Here is a 19,523-nt window from a genome sequence, read left to right as displayed (position 1 = left end):
AGGTGAGCAGAGGAATGCTCTGAGCTTCGGTTTCCTCATCTGTAAAGTGAGGATAGTAAGTCCCCATCCAAAGACGGCTGGGAGGGTCAAGTGTATGTAAAACATACGCTGCCAGCTGGTGCATAGCTAAGCGTGTGGTGAGCAGCAGCTGTGACGTTAATGTGAATGAGGCAAGGTAGGGGCCCATCTCAGGAGGCAGGGGTCACAGTGGCAGTGAGCCTCAGTGCTGGACAGTGGGAGCCGCTGCAGGCTTCAGGGCACACCCGCCCCACTGGCTAATGTCTGAGCAGGACTAATCTGTTTAGCCTCCAGCACTGTCCACTAGGACATTCTGAGCTGGTGGCAATGTTCTGTGTCTTCACTACCTTTGGGCCTCTGGGGGCCAGACACTGATGTCCTCGCTGGGCCCATGACCAGTGGGGAAAGAGGAGAAGGCCCCAGCGAGCCGAGGGCAGGTCCCAGCCTTGGGAACCAACTTTCTCAGGCACATGCTAACGGCTCTGTGGGCAAGTTCTCAGGTGACTGGCAGGCGGCTGGCGTCAGGCAGAGTGGGGAGGCGTTTGGAGGAAGGAGAGAGGGCCGGGGCACATGAGTTGTTTGGGAGGCGGGGTTCTCCATGGAAAGAGCTCCAGAGCATGGGCATTGGGCTGAAGCTTTAGCCAGTCCCCTGCCCTGCAGCTAAGCCAGCAGAAAGAGTAGCGCCCAGATCCTAGTGCCCAAGGGAATGGCGTGGGCATCCCATCTGGCTGGTCCAAGAGCTGGCTCCCAGTGTAGCTGTGCCTCTCCTTTGGGCCTTGGTTATCTGTGGATGGGAGCAGCAGCAGCTCCCATCTGCCCCACGGTGAACAGGGTTTGCCAGGATTTCGCAGTTCCAGGGCAGCTGGGGTTCTTGGCCAGGGCTGGCCCTTTGGGCGGACTTCTCTCTGGGAAGTGCTGGGGATTAGAAGTCCTGGGGACTGGGGGTCAGGGTACAGCAGATCTCCCTCAGCAAAGCTGTTCATGTTTAGCCTGGGGCAGAACCCCTAAATTCAGAGCCTCGCTGGGCTCCACGTCTGCCGGTTGCCAGGTATAGGGTGCTTGGGGAATCTCGGTTTGCATCTGCTTCATTACCACAAGCCCTGTGTGGCTGAGTGAGTAGCTTAACCTCAAAGCGTCCATGTCCTCATTTACAAAATGGAGACTCACATACCTTCCTCTGTGGAGGCCCCAGGAATGGGCCCCTGATTTCTCCAGCTGGTGCAGGGGCAGCACCTGGCACACTGCGTGTTCTTGGGGAGTGTCTGCCAGGAGCTCAGACGATACACTGGCAGTGGGATGAGCCCCGCATATGGCTTGACCCTTATGGAGCTCTGCCTGATGGACAGCAGCCGAGGGACACGATGAGAGCTAAAGAAATAAACGCAACATCGTTGTTTATCTTGCATCTTGCCGGAACTCGGGAATTTGTTGGACTCCATAGCTGCCTCCTCTGCCCTGTCTCTCCGTTTGGGATTGTGGAACCCCACTTGAGAAGGGCTCTCACCTAGCCTCAGAGTCTTCTGATTCCGCAGGCGCTGACTTGTTCTGCCTGATCCCAAGAGTGGACCCAGAAGCAATAGTGGAAGCTCCAGCAAGGCTGATGTAGGTCAACAGAAGGAAGAATTTCTACCAGCCCAGCGTGCTTGGAATGGGTAGCTCTAAGACTTGGTCAGCAGAGGCCAGATGGGCACTTGGCAGGGGCACCGGCCTGGGGTGAGGATTTGGACAGTGCTCTTGCTCTGTGGCCTTTGAGACCCCAGGAGAGGAGTCTGGACCCTCTGTGGGGCTCCAGATTTCCTGGGCTCTGAAAGCCAGATGAGTCACTGAGAATGCCCCATAGGGTGATGGGGGCCAGTCAGTAATAAGCAGCCTTCCAATTGTCTCAGTCCTTTAACAAAACTGGCCAGGAGCAAGGCCTGGCATGTTCAGTCATGTCGTCTGCATTTGGTTGCCTGGCAGGAAGGGCAAATGGAAAGAAACAGGCATTTTTAGAGCATCTGCCAAGTGCTGGGCTCCATTCAGGATGCTTTGAAACCATGGCTCATCCATCTCTCCCACAGGACTGCAAGGGAGAGAGGGTATCTTCCTTTTGCATCTAAGACTGAGGCTCAGAGAGGCTAAGTAATTTGCCTGAGGGCACACAGTAAATTACAGGTCTGAGGTTCAAACCAAATCTTCCTGATTTCCAGTGACAGTGAAGGCCAGTGTTCATTGAGCACCTACTGTGTGCGTAGGCAGTTACTAGTCCTTTGCGTGGATTAATTAATTTGTTATATCTCCATTTTACAGAGAAGGAACTGAGGCTGAGAAAGGTAGGGTAACTTGCCAAGGTCAGAGGCGGTGTTCATAACTGACACTGCAGCTACTGTGCCTTCCCTTTGTGATGGGCAGAGTCACACAGGGTAAGACTAGAATGGGGTAGATATGAGCACAGGGAGGCAGACTTCAGCTCAAAATCAAGATCCCCTTTCAAGCAGATGAGCTAGTTGGTGGAGAGAGAGGTGGAGGGGGGTGCATTCAGAGGTGCCCCCAGGCTGGGGTTTGTAGATGGACCATTTCCTGCCCAAGAGTGGAGATAAGGTGAGCTGTGCACCTCCAAGATTTCCCCCAAGGCATTTTCAGAGCATTCTGAGCACCTGCTAGGGGTCAGACCCCTTTGCTGCTGGACACAGACCGCAGCTGATCCCTTCTCTCTCTCAGTGGAGGAGTTGTTCAGGAACTGAGGACGCCAGGGATCAGGTGTCATGAGGCAGGCTGGGAAGGGGCCACAGTATGGTGGGCAGGGGAAGTGGCCATTAGGACATGAGCCCCTGAACCATGGAGGAGGCTGGCAGGGGGCAGTGAGAGGCTGGTGGAAGGCATTCCCGGGGCTGAGGTAGGACCCTGGTCAGCGCAGGATAGCTCAGGACCATGGAGAGCTCCCCAGGAGCCTGCCGTCTCTGATGACAGCGGTCAGGGTGTGTCTGAGGCTACTGCCATCCTCGAGACTCCTGCCAGCCTGGCCAGGCCCACAGTCATAGCCTGTGATCTCCAGGGACCACCTGTCCTCTCTGGCCAAGAGCCCCACCCCTGGACTCCGCCTGTGCCCTGACCCTGAGATCATGGATGGGTTGTGGGGTTTGGGCTCATCTGCTTTCCTCCCTCACCCAATCAGCCTTCTAAGCAGCGCCCAAAGGAAGACTGCACAAGCAGGAGAAGGAAGAAGTAGGAAGAGGGAGGGAAGGAGGGGCACCTTCCAGGGTGTGGTGACAGCCACAAGTCAGCACAAGAAGAGGAGGCCCAGGGTGGGCTGATCCTGCCACCGTCCTGGGTCAGGTTCAGACATAGCCTCCCCCATCCCTGATTATCTGCTACCAGAAAGTACCAAGCCCATCCCTCCCAAACTACACGTAGGAGACCCAGGTCCCTGGGATGGTTACAAATCATGGAGTATGTGTGAGGGGTTGGGGGAGGTTCCTAGAGGCCCTGAAATTTCTCCCTCCTTTCTCTGGCACCCCCAGAAGCAGGGTGCCCTGCCCCAGCCCCTCCACCATCAGGCTCAGGTTCTGCCTAGGCCTCACTTGCTGAGCCCCAGCTGCGCTCCTTGCTCCTCTGAGACAGGACAGCACCCACCAAGGCCCTGGCTTTGCCAGGAGCTCACCTCCAAGCCTTTACTCCTGTCACACCCCGACCCGAAGGTTCTCTGCCAGGCTGGGATCTAGCAATAAGAGTAAGAAGAGTTAAAATTTATTTTGTAGTCACCTATGCACCAGGCACTTTACATGGATTTTATTAAACCCTCATTTTATAGATGAAGAAAAGGAGGAAAGTTGTGAACTTGCCCGAGGTTACACAGGTAGGAGATGGCAGAGCCAGGATTTGCGGTCTCATTCCAGAGTCTGTGTGCGCAGCAGTGATGGTGAGCACACGGAGGAGGTCCACGGCAAAGCGGGGTGCTTTTGTGGAGCACCTGCTGCGTACAGCTCCCTGCAGCGGGGAGCTGGTAGTCCAGCTGGGAAGACAGTGGTCAGGGGACGTGAGCTCAGCATGGCGAGTGTTGGGAACAGGGCAGAGCTACGGATTGGTCTCTCTGATTTGGTGTCTCATTTGAAGCAGGCAGGACAGGAATGATTATATCCATTTTATAGACAGGGAAGTCGAAGCTCAGAGAGGCCAAGTATCTTGAGGTCCAGGTTGACAGTGGGGATATAAACCCAGAGGCTGATGGCAGGAAGGGTATTGCAGAGCTCAGTACGGTTCTTCCAGGTCCTAATCCAGGGCAGAAGCCTCTTGGTTTCAAGAGAGGCCAGCCCTGACACAAAGCAGGCACTGGAGAAAGAGTGAATTTTACTGAAATGAGTAAGGGCCTAAGTATGGCCTCTGAGCTGCCCAAGGTCATCCTCAGCAGCAGGAGGGACCTGGACAGGGATTTTGTCCTCAGGGAGCTAGCTGCCTGCTTACGCCTTGTAGGGCAGTGGGCGAGCCCATTAGAGACCCTAAGTCCTTCCTCAGCTAGACTTGCTTCTCCAGGCAGGTCCTGGCCACCACACTGGACCTGGGGTCCTGAGTTTGGGCCGGGGGTGGGGAGGCGGCTAGCTAATACTTGCTAGCAAGCAGGAGTGGCGGGGGGAGAATGGTGAGCTGGAGAGTGCCCCCCCCAAGCCAGGTCCTCCTCCCAGAGCCCACAGGGGATGCCTGATACAAAGCATTGCTCACCCCACCTCCATCCATCCTGTGACGCTTCTAGACCAAGCATACTATGGAAAGGACATGAGATTTGGATCCAGAGACCAAAGTCAACAGCCAGGCTCTGCCATTAGCGGCGAGATGACTGGCCACGCCCCTCACTCAGCCTCAGTGTTCCCATCTGCTGGGAGGGTTGCCGCCTGAGGGTGAGAGTGAGGACCTGCAGACACCACCTGACTCCAAGCCCAGCTCCCTCGTTCACCATTTCCGTGAAGGCTGCTGAGGGGTGTTTCCACCCCAGTCAGAGGCTTCTCCGTCCGTCCTGACTCCTTGTTCACACTTCACATCCAGGTCTTCAGCAAATCCAACAGAACCTGGTCACTTTCCGCAGCCCCCCACCCCACACCGTGGTTCACGCCTCCCCCGGCACGCCTAGACAGTGCTGGGGCCTCGAAGCGCTCCCTTTTCAGCCCTGCAGGCAACCGCGTACTCGCAACAGAGCAGCCCAAGTGAGTGTGTGCGGACCAAAGTCGGGTCATGTTCCTCCGCTGCCCAGAATCCTCCTGAAAGTCACATTTCCTGCCATGGCCCCAGCCTCTGCGTGATCTGGGCCCACCCTGCCTGTCTTCCTCCTGCACTGGCTGTCCCTTCTGCCCAACCTTCCTCCCCTGCCTCTGGTCTTCCTCACGTCCCTGTCTTCTCAGGGAGGCCTGCGCTGAGCACCCTGTTTGCCACTGACACCCCAATCTACCTCCTAGCCCTTCCCCAGCTCTTTTTCTAGAGCACGACTCTTTCTCATGTGTGGTATTTCTTGACTCCTTTATTTCTAGTTGATCGCAGGCTCTGGTCCTGCTCACCGCCGTGTATGCTGCACGGAGGTGGGGGTCCTTGTCTGCCTTGTCTCCTGGGCTCCCCGGGCCTAGCACGGTGTCTGGCATACAGCAGGCTCTTGATAAGTAGTGCTGTGTGAGTGGATGATAAGGGTCAGCTGACACCCTCTGGGGGTATTGTGTGGGTCAGGTGTGACGGTGGCTGTTCCATACACTGGTTTGTCTACACTGGTCGCTGGTAGACTTTTTGTGGGTATTGGGTTGAGTGTGGCAGATGGAAGGGGCACAGGGCAGGTTTGTCACTGGACGGAAGCCCTCTGGGGACCCCACAGAGTCCGACCCTTACTACTTACGTGACACTGGGCAAGTTATGTCACCTTTCTGGCCTCGGTGTCCCCAGCTGTGAGATGGGGAGGACAGCGGTACCCGCTTCGTGTTGAGGATTCAGTGAGGTCTAGTGTAGAATGTGTTCGGGACAGTCATTGGCTTGTAAGCATCAGTGACTGTCAGCTTTGTTGTTACACCTGATGGGTTCTCGAGGAAGCTTTACAATGGAAGTAGAAAGTCTCCCAACTGGGCCTAATTGGGCTCCATGGATTTATTTAGCCAAAGCTGGGCCTCCTGGAGGGATACATCTCAGCTCTAAGCAGGGAGGGAGGAGCAGACACAGGAACAGAACTGTCCAGACGGCCTTTAAGAAAAAGGCTTGTCATCTTTCTGAGTCTCCATTTTCCCTATCTGTAAAATGGGTGGTTACGTAGCCTCCCGGGGTGGGGGGATGGGAGTTGCATGAGACCTCAGGAACCAGTGCCTCATCTGTTCAGTTTCCTACTTAGATGCTGCTCAGTCCAAAAAAAAAAAAAAATGTATTTCAAGCACTTACTGAAATCTATGAAGATAAGGGATCGGGCCCAGAGGAGTAAGAGTGAAGTTGAAAGTGAAGGTGTCCCAGAAAATCTGGTCTGTGAGGCAGTGACGGGCTCCTGGCCCATCACCAGGTGCTTTGGCGTCTTCTAAACAGCCCGAGCAATGAGGGAGGCGCGCATACTTCCGTGATTCTCTGCAGCAAGCCAGGCTGGGGCCTTACCCAAAGCCCCAGTGAAAGGGAGATTCCAGGCACGGTGAGTCTGTCCTATGAAGGGCACATCCGGCCAGGTGTAACCAGATCCTGAAAGCCAGCCTGGCCGGGAAGCCAAGGGACAGCAGCTGGGTCAGGGTGACCCCCCTCCACGGGGCTCTGGGGGCCCTTCCCGCACAGCAGGGCCACTGCTGCTGTGGCAGTGAGTGGGAGGGGCAGCCTGGCTCCACCCTCCATGGTCAGGGCCAGTTCAGCCCCACGGATTGGGGTGTGCTCCACAGAGCACAGGATTGGGGTGTGCTCTGTAGAGACAGGTTCCAAGTGGGAAGAAAGGGCCTGCCAGAAGAATCAGGGTTGCCTTTACTAGGTCCTCGGGGCCCTCTGGTGGGTCATTCTGGACGCTTCTGCTGTGCTGACCTCCATCTGCAGTGTTGCCTGATGCGGTCTCTGCCACAGCAGGAAGTCCCGTCTACCCATCTTTATCAGGCTTCTTGCCCCTCCACTAAACAGCACATCTGAATGAAGTATAGACTTTAGTTAATAGTAACGTGGCCATTTCGGTTTTCGAGTTCTGACAAATGTACTATTGTGGTGTAAGATACTCACCGTGGGGGAGACGAGGAGTGTAGAAGAACCCTCTGTACCATCTCTGCCACTTCCCGATTCACTACGAATATTGTACAATAGAAAGTTTACTTAAACTGTAAAAACACAATATACAAAGCGCTCCATTCCACAGCCATAAGCTAATTGATAAATCGAACTGCGGAAGTGAATAGAAAGAATGGTTATACTCATGAGTCACTCGTGACTAGAGAGTGAGTCATTCAAAAGAATCGTGGATTATGGTGTGGGATTTAAAAGGAAATGGTGGATTTATTACTATTGATACGAAAATCTCTTTAATCTGTCATTGATTGAGGAAAACAACTTGATTGTACTTAGTGTCCAATATGATAATATTTATGAAAAATAGAAAATCAAGAACAGAAATACTGCATATAAAACCAGCAACACGCCTCAAAGAGATCAAACTGTTTATGCCTGGAGATCAGTCTAGAAAGGATAACCAAGGGAAACGTTTACTTATTCTTTTATTTATTTATTTATTTTTAAAGATTTTATTTATTTATTTGACAGAGATCACAAGTAGGCAGAGAGGTAGGCAGAGGGAGAGAGGAGGAAGCAGGCTTCCGGCTAAGCAGAGAGCCCAATGCGGGGCTGGGATCCAGACTTGAGCCGAAGGCAGAGGCCTTAACACTGAGCCACCCAGGCACCCCTACTTATTCTTTTAAATATATCCGAATTAAATGTGTTTCCTTGAGGCCTATGAACTTTTTCAGTGAAAAGGAATTAAAAAAGATTTGTTAAGAACTGAGCCTGGGTGCCTCAGTCAGTTGGGCATCTACCTTTGGCTCCGGTCAGGAACCCCGGGTCCTGGGGTTGAGCCCTGCATTGGGCTCCCTGCACAGCGGGGAGTCTGCTTCTCCCTCTGCCCCTCCCCTGCTCATGATCTCCCGCTCACTCTCAAATAAATAAAATCTTAAAACAAAAAAACAATTAGTCAACATTTGCACAAAAGAAAGAAAGAAAAGAGAAAAAGAAGAGAGGAAAGCACCCTGGGCAGGGCAGGGAGGGGAACCACACAGGGCGCCTGCAGCCCACTCTGCTCCTCCCTTCGGGCGGGTTCTGGGCTGCAGAGTTGGGCTTTTCCCAGGCTGCATTGTTCCTAGTGCAAAGTCTAGCCAGGAAGCTGGTCTGGTCAGGGTAAGCAGGCCAGGTGGGGAGGATCAGGCTGCAGATGGCTGGGTGGGTGTGGTGACCTGCTACTGAGGGGAAGGGCTGTGGAACAGGTGGTCCTGAGCCAGGAGGGGAATTTCCTTGATGCCTCCCCACCGCTGGGTACTTGGTACAGCAAGTTGGACTCAAGGCTGGCCTCCTGGGGACCAGGAGGTGACTTCCTGAAGGGACACCAGGCACCGGCCTTGACATTCACAGACATGGTGGCAGCAAAGGCCTCCTCCGGTTCCCTCCCTTAGGAGAGGGGCCTCGGGCTCTCCTCACCCACGTCTGCAGACCCCTGACCCGTGTGCTCTATCTCTCTTCCTGCAGGATGAAGATGAGACGCTACAAGCTCTTTCTCATGTTCTGTATGGCAGGCCTGTGCCTCATCTCCTTCCTGCACTTCTTTAAGACCCTGTCCTATGTCACCTTCCCCCGAGAACTGGCCTCCCTCAGCCCGAACCTCGTGTCCAGCTTCTTCTGGAACAATGCCCCCGTCACGCCCCAGGCCAGCCCGGAGCCGGGCAGCCCCGATCTGCTGCGAACGCCACTCTACTCCCACTCGCCCCTGCTCCAGCCGCTGTCCCCAAGCAAGGCCAGCGAGGAGCTCCACCGTATGGACTTCGTGCTGCCCGAGGACACCACCGAGTACTTCGTCCGCACCAAGGCGGGAGGCGTCTGCTTCAAACCAGGCACCAAGATGCTGGAGAAGCCCTCCTCGGGGCGGCCCGAGGAGAAGGCGGAGGGGGCCGATGGCTCCTCTGCCCGGGGCCCGGCCCGGCACCTGCTGAGCGCCCGTGAGCGCCCGGGGGCCCGCAGCCCGCGGCGCAAGTGGGTGGAGTGCGTGTGCCTCCCGGGCTGGCACGGGCCGAGCTGCGGCGTGCCCACCGTGGTGCAGTACTCCAACCTGCCCACCAAGGAGCGCCTGGTGCCCCGCGAGGTGCCGCGGCGGGTCATCAACGCCATCAACATCAACCACGAGTTCGACCTGCTGGACGTGCGCTTCCACGAGCTGGGCGACGTGGTGGACGCCTTCGTGGTGTGCGAGTCCAACTTCACGGCCTACGGGGAGCCACGGCCGCTCAAGTTCCGCGAGATGCTCACCAACGGCACGTTCGAGTACATCCGGCACAAGGTGCTCTACGTCTTCCTGGACCACTTCCCGCTGGGCGGGCGGCAGGACGGCTGGATCGCCGACGACTACCTGCGCACCTTCCTGACCCAGGACGGCGTGTCGCGCCTGCGCAACCTGCGGCCCGACGACGTCTTCATCATCGACGACGCCGACGAGATCCCCGCGCGCGACGGCGTGCTCTTCCTCAAGCTGTACGACGGCTGGACCGAGCCGTTCGCCTTCCACATGCGCAAGTCGCTGTACGGCTTCTTCTGGAAGCAGCCGGGCACCCTGGAGGTGGTGTCGGGCTGCACGGTGGACATGCTGCAGACGGTGTACGGGCTGGACGGCATCCGCCTGCGCCGCCGCCAGTACTACACCATGCCCAACTTCCGGCAGTACGAGAACCGCACGGGCCACATCCTGGTGCAGTGGTCACTCGGCAGCCCCCTGCACTTCGCCGGCTGGCACTGCTCCTGGTGCTTCACGCCCGAGGGCATCTACTTCAAGCTCGTGTCGGCCCAGAACGGCGACTTCCCCCGCTGGGGTGACTACGAGGACAAGCGGGACCTCAATTATATCCGGGGCCTGATCCGCACCGGGGGCTGGTTCGACGGCACGCAGCAGGAGTACCCGCCGGCCGACCCCAGCGAGCACATGTACGCCCCGAAGTACCTGCTCAGCAACTACGCCCAGTTCCGCTACCTGCTGGACAACCCCTACCAGGAGCCCAGGAGCACGGCGGAAGGTGGGCGGCGGCCCAGGGCTCCAGAGGGAAGGCCCCCCGCCAGGGGCAAATCGGATGTGGTTGAAGGCTAAGGCTGCGTGATTTCAGAGGGCCAGGGGCAGGGTCGGGGCTGGCAGCTGCCCCTCCTGATGTTTTTCTGCCTCCCTCTGCCGTATGGCTGGTCCTTGAGAAGACCAGGAGTGCATGGGTGAAGGAGTCTTCCCTACTCAGGCCTTCGTGAATTGGGATTGGGCCTGTGAGCTCACAAAACGCCCTTCCCCATCAGGAGAGGGGAGTCCAGCCCTTCGCACTCCCAAGAGCCCTGTGACCGGGAGGTGCTGGTGGAGCGTGCATGGTGGTTGCGCGGTAGTGAGGGAGGTTGGGCAGGGTGGGGAAGGGAACCTGTAGGAGCTCCCCAGGGCCAGCAGATGGGAGCTGCAGCCCCTGCCAGGAAGATACCTACCATTTGGCCTCCTGGGGCTTTGGACCTGCAGTGGAGAAGTGGACGTGCCAGGAGGTCCTGGGGCTCTGTAAATAGATGCTTTTGGCTCCAGGAGGAAAAGGGGACACGAGGGCGGGAGGGGAAGAAAAACAGCAGCCGGCTGGGAAGAGCTGCAGTGTTCTCGGAAGAGCTGAGCCAGAAGGAGCCGAGAAATCTGCCCCATAGTCTGCCCCACCCCCTGCCCGGTGCTGGACAGCACCTGTGGGGTAGGCGGGGGTCTGCAGAAGTCCAAGGAGTCTTTCTTTTGGTTCCAAATCTGGCCTTGACATTCCTTCTTTCTTTTTATGTTGCTGTCTTGTGGCAAGGTGAAGAGTCCAGTTCTCAGGGTGGGGATGGCAGCCAGAGGCTGGACCATCAGCTCAGTAGGTTGGGCCTGCGAGGGGGCACGGGGAAGGAGGTGGTTCCCCATCACCCCTTTCCACTAAAACCCACAGCCCCGGCTCCCCACCATCCCCTTACACCCCTCCTTGGGGCTGGCTAGAGTCAGGAAGCCCCACAGGGCTGCCCTGACTGGGCCCAGGAGGGACTTGAAGGCCAGCTGTATGTCATCTCATTCCTCTTTGCCTCTTGAGGGCAGGGGATGTATTGGTTAGTTTCTAAGCTGCTCTAATTAAGAGACCCCAGAATACAGTAATTTAGGCAAGACAAGCTTGTTTCTAGCTTAACTGTCTAGAGAGCGATGGTCCACATCCAGTAAGGCAGCTCTGCTTTCCTTCATATGCACCTTCCACTTCTGGATAGAATGGTTGCTTCAGTTCCCACCATCACATGTGTATCCCAGCACAGGGGAAGCAGAGAACAGCAAGAGAAGCACATGCCCTTTCCCGTAAAGGGCATGAGCCAGAAATGACTCGGTCACTTCTGATCACATCTCACTGGCCAGGTCTTAGTGACATGGCCATAAATAGCTGCAAGGGAAGCTGGGAAAAGTAGTCTTCAGCCACATGCCCAGCCTCAACTGAAGAATTCTCTTAGTAAAGGAAGGAGGAGAGAATGGAGACAGGAGACAAGGAGCGTCTCTGGCACAGAGGGGATGGGGAGAGAGTGTAGGAATGACTAACACAGAGGGGATGGGGAGAGAGTGTAGGAATGACTAACACAGTCCTAGGATCCTACTGTCTCATTCAGAGCTCCTAAGAGCCCCCGCTCCTGTCCCCATTCACTGCAGCCCAGGGTTGGGGGGCAGTTAGAGCCTGTGGTTGTAGGAGCGGTGATACTCCCCATGCCCAAGGCACCCGTAGATGTTCACCCAGCGATGCCAGGATGTAGAACCTGCCTGTGGAACGGTACATGTTTGTGCGTGTGTGTGTGTGTATTTATGGGCATGTGTGCATGCTTGGTGTGTATTTGTACGTGTCTGTATTGGGGTGTCCCTGTAAATATAGGCTTCTGTATGGATGTAGGGGCAGGGCCCAGGCCTCCCCTTCCCCAGGACCCGGAGCCTGTGGCCACACCTCCTTGCAGCTCCTCCAAAGTGACTTGGGCAGAAAGCCCCTGGGGAGCCGAGAAAGCAAGGCTGAAGGGGGTGTGGGGGTCTGTCTGTCTGTCTGTCTTTCAGTCCAAGGAATGAGAATCCTTCTGACCTGAGGGCTGAGCAGCTGAGAGCTCACTACCTCCCCAGCCCATCTTGGTCCCACCCAGCCTCCGGCCTGGACTTGCTCTGGATGTCTTATTGGGGCTTCCTGAGGGGCGAAGAGAGCAGTGTCTCCTTTGCCACAGCTCTGTCCCAGGAAATGTCTGGCGTGGGCGTGGTCTTCCAGGGAGCAGGCCACTGAGCAACCTCTGGTGGGCAGACAGGAAGCAGGTGGAGGGTGCTCTGTGGCCTCCACTCTCCCTCTGCAAGGGGGTCCGTGGTGTGCCCCGAGGGAACCCCTCCCTTGGAGTCTTAGCAGCCCCACTCCCAGTCCCTTTTGGAGCTGAACAAAGAGGCAGAAGTGGCAAAGGCGGTTAGAATGTCCACCAGGGCCTGCCTTCCTAGCCACCTTCGCTCATCTGGACCGGCAGTCTCGGGGGGGCTCCTGAATCAGGCCTGAGCCCCAGCCCAGGGTAGGTTTCCTCATCCATGCCCCTGGCACCCTCAGCTGCTATGGAGATGCCCCCTCCCCAGGCTGGCAGGGGTCCCTGGCTTCCCGTTCACCAGCTCCAGGGCAAGGGAAGGAGAAGGTGGGGAGCTCGGACCTGCCAGGCCCCACCTTCCCTCTCAGACCCAGAACATGTTCATGGTCACTGCCAAGGGGAGACCTGGTCATCGGGTGGAGAGGGCATTCGGGGGGGGGGGAGCAAGACGTGGGGTTGAAGAGTTTCACTTATACTCACAACATACACTGGGAATTTCGGGGGGCAGGGGAGCCCTGGGCCACTCCCCCAGTATGAAAGGAAACCAAACTGTGAATGGGAGTGTGAGCATACTGCTGCCCTGTCGCTGTCAGCAGGTGTCTCTCCCTGGAAACCGCTGGCCCTGTGACCTCTAGACTCAGGAGGCTCCGCCCACCCACAGGTCATGTCCTCTTGCAGAAGCAGGTTCATAGGCGTGGACTTGGGAGATCTTTGGGGCCAAAGGTGGCAGGCGGGGAGGGGAGACGGGACTTCTCCAAGCAGAAGGCAGGGCCCTGGGAAATGTATAATTTAAGGACGCCAATGATAATAGTATTATTTTTTTTGTAAGGGAAAATCAATATGTACATTCTGAAATCATTTTCTCTGTAAATGGTTGGATTTCATTTCACCCTTAAAGGGATGCTTAAAGGAAAAGATAATATTAATAATAAAAGCAGCTACAAAGTCTTAAAGGTGCACATGTGGGGCAAATTTGGGGGTACTCTGGGTCAGGGAGGGGTGCAAGGGACTGGTTCTGGTTTTCAAAGACCACCTTGCCGCCAGGGCTGGGCCAGCGGGGTGCGGGGACATGCGGAGTCCCTTCACTGAGGGATGCGCCACACATGCGCGTGTATGCTACCGCAGGAACATCTCCTACTCCACCCACACCTGGTGGAAACGCTGGACAGCAGAAAGTGCTGGAAGGGGGGCTGCAGAAAGAAGTGGGCCCAGGATTGGCAACACCCACCCTCCCAGGTGGGCCAGTACCCCTTTAGAGCTCTAGATGAAGCCTCTGCTGTCTCTACCCAGAGGGGAGCCATCCCCCTAGTTCTGCTCAGGGGATCCAGACAAACACTCCCAACTCTGTGCTCTTCCCCCTCTATGCCTGTCACAGGTTCCTTTTTTTTCCCTCTTAAGATTTTTTTTTAAGTAATTTCTACAGCCAGTAAGGGGCTCGAACCTACAGCCCCAAGAGCAAGAGTCACATGCTCCACCTACTGAACAAGCTGCACTCCCCTATCAGACATTTGAAGGTCTCACAGCCACTTGGAGGTAGAAGAGGGACCGCACCTGGATCCCCAGCACTGGTCCTGTCGCCAGTCCCTTGGGGCAGGCGAGGGTAGCAGTGTCTCTCCTGTAGACCTGTGCTCCGATGGTGCCTGGGACCGTGGAAAGTGGGGGCTTCCTGGAGGCTTCCTCTGGACCCGTGGGTAATGGTATTGTCCTGGGGAAGGAACCCTCTGGGTATTTTCTAAGGAAAGCCTCAGAGATGGTGGGAGTGAGCACACTTTTAAACTCTGCCTCAGTCCCTGTGGGGTGGCTGGGCAGCCACCCTGTTAGAAGGGGACACCAAGGCTGGAGATAGGGAAGAGAGCCAGTGTCGGTGGCCGTAGCAGGGGCTAATGTCCCCTGAGCACCCACATGACTGACTCAGACGCCTGGACTCCAGCCACACTCCCAAAGCCCGGGAAGGTGCCTGCCGCAGGTGCTCGGGGTAGGTGGGGTGAGGATTGCGGGATTTGCAGGGGTTGCAGGATCTCGGGAGAGTGGAGGAGATGCGGACAACCCACAGAGCCAGAAGAGGGTGATGGTGACTCCCCACCGTTGAGATCAAGTTTATAACCTCAAATCATGTCCCAGAGTGAATCATCCTCATCATAGACATTTCCTGACATTAAGTGTCTATCTGGTGCCAAACTCTAGGCTAAAAGATACCCCTCCCCATTTTTCCCACTGCACAGCTGTGGAGAGAGGCTTGGACACATTAAATAAGGCGGTGAACGCCTTATGCTGTCCTTCCTGCATCGGCATCCACGGGGGAGGAGAGAGAGGAGGCCGGAAGGGGTGTGGACATGCAGAAGCAGGAGAGGATGGTGGGTCATGATGCCCGTCCTCACGTTCAAACACCATCTGAGCTCCTAACCAAGCCAGGCATGGTGCCAGCTCGGGGCACATGGGGCCAGTCCCTGCAATCCGTGGGGGGGGGGGGTGTGTGGAGCACAGTCCATAGGGAGCAGCTGCAGGTCAGCGCCCCTCAGGGCAGTCAGGTGAGGGCTGGTGTGCAGTCATCAGAGCCTAGGAAGCTGGCCTTGTGCTGTCTGGGAGCGTCGGGCACAAGTGTCTCCCTCACCCGGCCATCCGGAAGGCATGGGAGTAGTGGCAGCCTCTGTGGCCTTGGAGGGGATGCATATTCCCTCCAGCTTGAACCGCCTGTCCATAAAATTGGTCCATAGGAAGCTCTAGTGCATCTGGAGGAAAACCTAAAATATAGTGAAATGCTTTTGCAGCCTGTAAATCTATGGCGTTGGGGAGACAAGAGCAACAGTGGCTACGGTGGGCAGCAGTGATCACCAAGGCAATCCTGTGGCTTCTTTCCAGGTTGGGGCTTGAGCTTTAGGCAGTTAAACCCCCTAAATTCTGAAGGCCCATCATCCTGGAGCTCACTGGGACTCCCCACCCAGGCACCCCGAATCATGCAACGTCCACAAATCTGGTTACAGTTCAAAGCAGTGAAAGGCCTTGCCTGGGCCAACCCCATGGGCTGCATCCTTGGCCCTTCCCATGCCCCATACTGTTCTAGTGAATTCCCAGACGCTCAGTTACAGCAAAAAAAGCACTCCTTTATTTTTTCAATTTTATTATTTTTTGAAAAAGATTTAATTTATTTATTTGACAGAGATCACAGGTAGGCAGAGAGGCAGGCAGAGAGAGAGGAGGAAGCAGGCTCCCTGCTGAGCAGGGGCCCGATCCCAGGACCCTGGGATCATGACCTGAGCTGAAGGCAGAGGCTTTAACCCACTGAGCCGCCCAGGTGCCCCAGAAAGTGCACTCCTTTAAATTGCATAATTGTTTAAGTTTTAAGTCTTAGTTTACTCTCCCAAATATTTATTGCTTCTACACAAACCATCCTGAAATTTAACAGATAAAATAGCCATTTATTTGCTGACAGTTCCATAGTTTGATTCTGGCTCCACTGAATGGCTGGGTTCTCCTGCCCAGTGGCACGTGGCCGTCCACTGCAAGGACCCGCCCACCCGCTGGGGTCTGACCTGGATATCCAGATGACAAAGGAAAGGATACAGCACAAAAAGAACGAGGCTGTCAGCCAGGCAGCGGTTGCACAGGAGAGGAGAGGGACAGGAGCACAGGCAGGTGAGACTCTAGAAAGGACCTCCCGTCACCTCTGAGGTCTCCCGCCAAAAAAACATGGCTTGAATCTAATCTCAAGGAAGAATCACATAAACTCAAGTTGAGGGACAATTCACCCCCAACGTGACTTCTCCCGTGCTCTTGATTTCCCATAACCCTGTCCTTCTGCAGAAAAAGTCCAACCCTACGCCAGTACCACAAATCACCTTTCAAACACCTATCCTAGACTGCTGACAGCTTCTAGAGACAAATCAACAGAGGCACAAGTCATTGCCACCGTGGCCTCGGCATGTGGCCTGGTTGTTCCTATCATCCCAGCCCACCATCACGTTGTGTGAGCCCAGCCAAGACTAGGAGAGCTTCCCTGCCAAGTTCAGCCTGAACATTAATGAAGTCTCATGAGCTCAATTGCTTTGGCTGTTGGGATGGTTTGTTACACAGCCTAATTGTGACCACAAGATAACTGACAGTTTGCTTTCAATTAATGACAGGAAAGCCAACCCAAATGAATAGAGCAGAGAAGAAATTGATTGACTTACTAACAGGTTAGTTTAGTAACAGTAAAGGCTTCAGGTCCAGCTTGAGGTGGAGCTCAGTGTCGCATCGTCATCCGGCTCTCTGCTCAGCTCAGCTCAGCTCTACTTCCGGTCTCATGTTGTTCCTGTCACAAGACAGCCATAATCCTCATGCGTACAAGATGGCTGCAGCAGCTCCAGACCTCACCGCATCTCATCTTGTGTACTTAGCACAGAAGAAACAGAGCTCCTCGGGTCACCTGGGTGGCTTAGTGGGTTAAAGCCTCTTCCTTCGACTCAGGTCATGATCCCAGATCAAGCCCTGCATCGGGCTCTTTGCTCAGCAGGGAGCCTGCTTCCCCCTCTCTCTGCCTGCCTCTCTGCCTACTTGTGATCTCTGTCTGTCAAATAAATAAATAAAATCTTTAACAAATAAAAATTTAAAAAGAAAAAAAGAAAAGAAACTTTTTCTTTTCTTTTCTCCCGAAAAGTCCTGGGCCTGCATCTCAGTGACTTAGATAAAGTCATGCAATCATCTCTGGACCAATTGGTGAGACTGGGGGGGGGGGATGGGGATGGGTAGAATACGCTGATTAGCTTAGATCTTCCAGAGGAAGGAGGATACCCCAAGGAAATGCGGGGTGCCGAGGTCATCATCGATACCTCAAGTGCCCCCATCAGGTCTTTCCCCAGCCCTTGCCCAAGTCCTTCCCCGGCATGCTCATCTGCGAGATAAAGATCATGGGACAGGCCTCCCTAGTGGTTGTGAGTGTGCTCAGAACTTGGAGCAGAGCCCAGAGCTTCAGGAGAGCCTCAGAAGTGTGAGCCATCATCGTCATGACCAAGGCCTCACCCTCCATTCCCTCACGTGGTGCGTCTGACGCAGGGACAGGCATCCCTTCTCTGCACTCCCTCAGCCTCTCTGGTTTCCTCTTCCTCCTTTCTGATGTTCCTTCCTGGGATCCTTTAGCCCCCTGTACCCCTTTAATAAGGGGGCTCCCCAGTTCTTAATCCTGGGCCCACTGCTCTGCTCTTCATGATTCTCACCCAGGTGCCATTGGCTCAGTCTCTCCAGGGAATCCTCCCCCCTGGGCATCCAGCCCATGGATTCAAAAGCTTGTTGGATTAGTCCTCAAGGTGTTAAGGTCACCCGAAACACCATGCGACCAAATGAGTTCAGCTTCCCCCCCACCCCCACCAAGGCTGTTCTCCCTGTTCTGTAGTCTCCATCCCGCTGATGGTGTCTCATCTCAACATGCGCCAGCCAGAAATCTGGGTGTCATCCTTGCAATTCTCCCTAATAGTAGCTACCATTTATTTAGTGCCTACGGTGTGCCAGAGACCCTGTTAGGTCCAAATCTCAGATCCCCACTTGCTAATCACCTGACTCTGGATGTGTTCCTTAGACTTAAGCCCTCCTTTCAGCATCTGTAAAGCAGAGATGATGACTCCTACCTCCAAGCATCGAGTGGGTTAAACGGTGCATGTAGATCAAAGCACAGAGCTGGGCATGCAGTGGGCACTCAATGCTGGCTGCCGTGGACATTTGCAGGCGCTCTTCTTGGCATCTCTTCCTACCAGAATTTCTTAATCATGCATTTTGGTGGGACTGACGCACGTACACAAATGTGCACACTCACAGATGCACGCATCCAGCTCCTGAGGGAGCCCTGAATGGCTACGCCTGTTGGTACAGCCACTGCCTGGTCAGGGCGATTACTTTAGGGATGGATAAGTGACCCGATCTGGGTTAGTGATACAGAAGTAAAAATGGCTGGAAGCTGCTGGGAAAGGAGTTCTTTTCTTCCAAGAATGATGGGAAAAGAGCACCCACTACCACAAACAAGAGGGAGGAGCCTACAGGTCATGATCTCAGGGTCCTGGGATCGAGCCCCACGTCGGGCTCTCTGCTCAGCAGGGGGCCTGCTTCCCTTCCTCTCTCTCTGCCTCTCTGCCTACTGTGATCTCTCTCTGTCAAATAAAAAAAAAAAAAAAAAGAGGGAGGAGCCTATAGCTTATAGCATTGGCTACTGGGTAGAGCCTCACCCAAAACCCACAGTTGGGACTTCTCAATTACATGAGCCCATAACTTCCCTTTGTGAGAGACACTTTGAGCTGGGTTTTCTGCTACTTAAACCAAAAGCCTTCTAACTTCTCTAAAGAAAACATTCCTGAGTTAATGCGCACTATTTTCTTGGCCCAGAACCTTCTGCCGCCATTTTGTACCTAATCCTTACCAGGAGGCCTTGCTGGGAAGGCCCCCACCTCTGCTTCCCCATGCCCAGGTTAGGTGCTGACCCTCTGGGCTCTCATGATGCCTCCAATGTCTGCAGCGCTGCCCTTACCACACGGTTTCAGGATCGGCTGTCTTTGTCTCCCACACTTGGGAGCCAACAGTTCCCAGCCCAACTCAAAAGCTATGCAATGAATGCTGCCAGTTAAGGAGAGGCACTGGGATTTGAACCCAGGACCGTCTCCTATGCTGTCTAATGGCCCCCACTTCCCAAATACCCTGCTCCCTGAATGTCCCACTCTGCCTGGCCAAACACTGGGCTGCTGTCGCATATAATCTCCCTGCCCACCTAGGGCAGTAGGGATTCTACTACCCAAACTTCGTCCTCTGTAAGGCCTTGCCCACAGGATTAGCTGCCCCCCACCCCTGCCCCCAGTTCAGTTACTGGCCCAGCCCGGCCAAGACTTGCCCCTCCTGTTGAGTCTCACACTGCCGCAGTCCCCATGGCATAATGAGAACCTTTGGTGTGTCCTGCTGGGCAGCCTTTCTGAGGACCCAGCATGCCTCACACCAGGCCCGTTTGGACGCTCTGC

The 19,523-nt window shown here is 55.2% G+C and overlaps 1 protein-coding gene across 5 annotated transcripts in view; it reads left to right on the top strand.

Annotated features, from left to right (window-relative positions):
• Window positions 1–11,773, top strand: part of MGAT3 (beta-1,4-mannosyl-glycoprotein 4-beta-N-acetylglucosaminyltransferase) — a 37,629-nt gene extending 25,856 nt beyond the window's left edge. For 4 of the 5 annotated variants that reach the window (XM_032346224.1, XM_032346222.1, XM_032346223.1 and 1 more), the window contains one exon: window positions 8,704–11,773. In XM_032346224.1, coding sequence (XP_032202115.1) covers window positions 8,705–10,306 — 1,602 coding nt within the window. In that variant the 5' untranslated portion in view covers window position 8,704 and the 3' untranslated portion in view covers window positions 10,307–11,773. Of the gene's footprint in view, window positions 1–1,632; window positions 6,635–8,703 lie in introns of those variants that run through there. The other variant, XM_032346225.1, reaches the window with a different exon arrangement.
• Window positions 11,774–19,523: the final 7,750 nt, after the last annotated feature.

This window comes from Mustela erminea, chromosome 6 (assembly GCF_009829155.1).
Source record: "Mustela erminea isolate mMusErm1 chromosome 6, mMusErm1.Pri, whole genome shotgun sequence".
Taxonomy (NCBI): Eukaryota; Metazoa; Chordata; class Mammalia; order Carnivora; family Mustelidae; genus Mustela; species Mustela erminea.
This window is presented reverse-complemented; position numbering and strand designations above follow the sequence as displayed.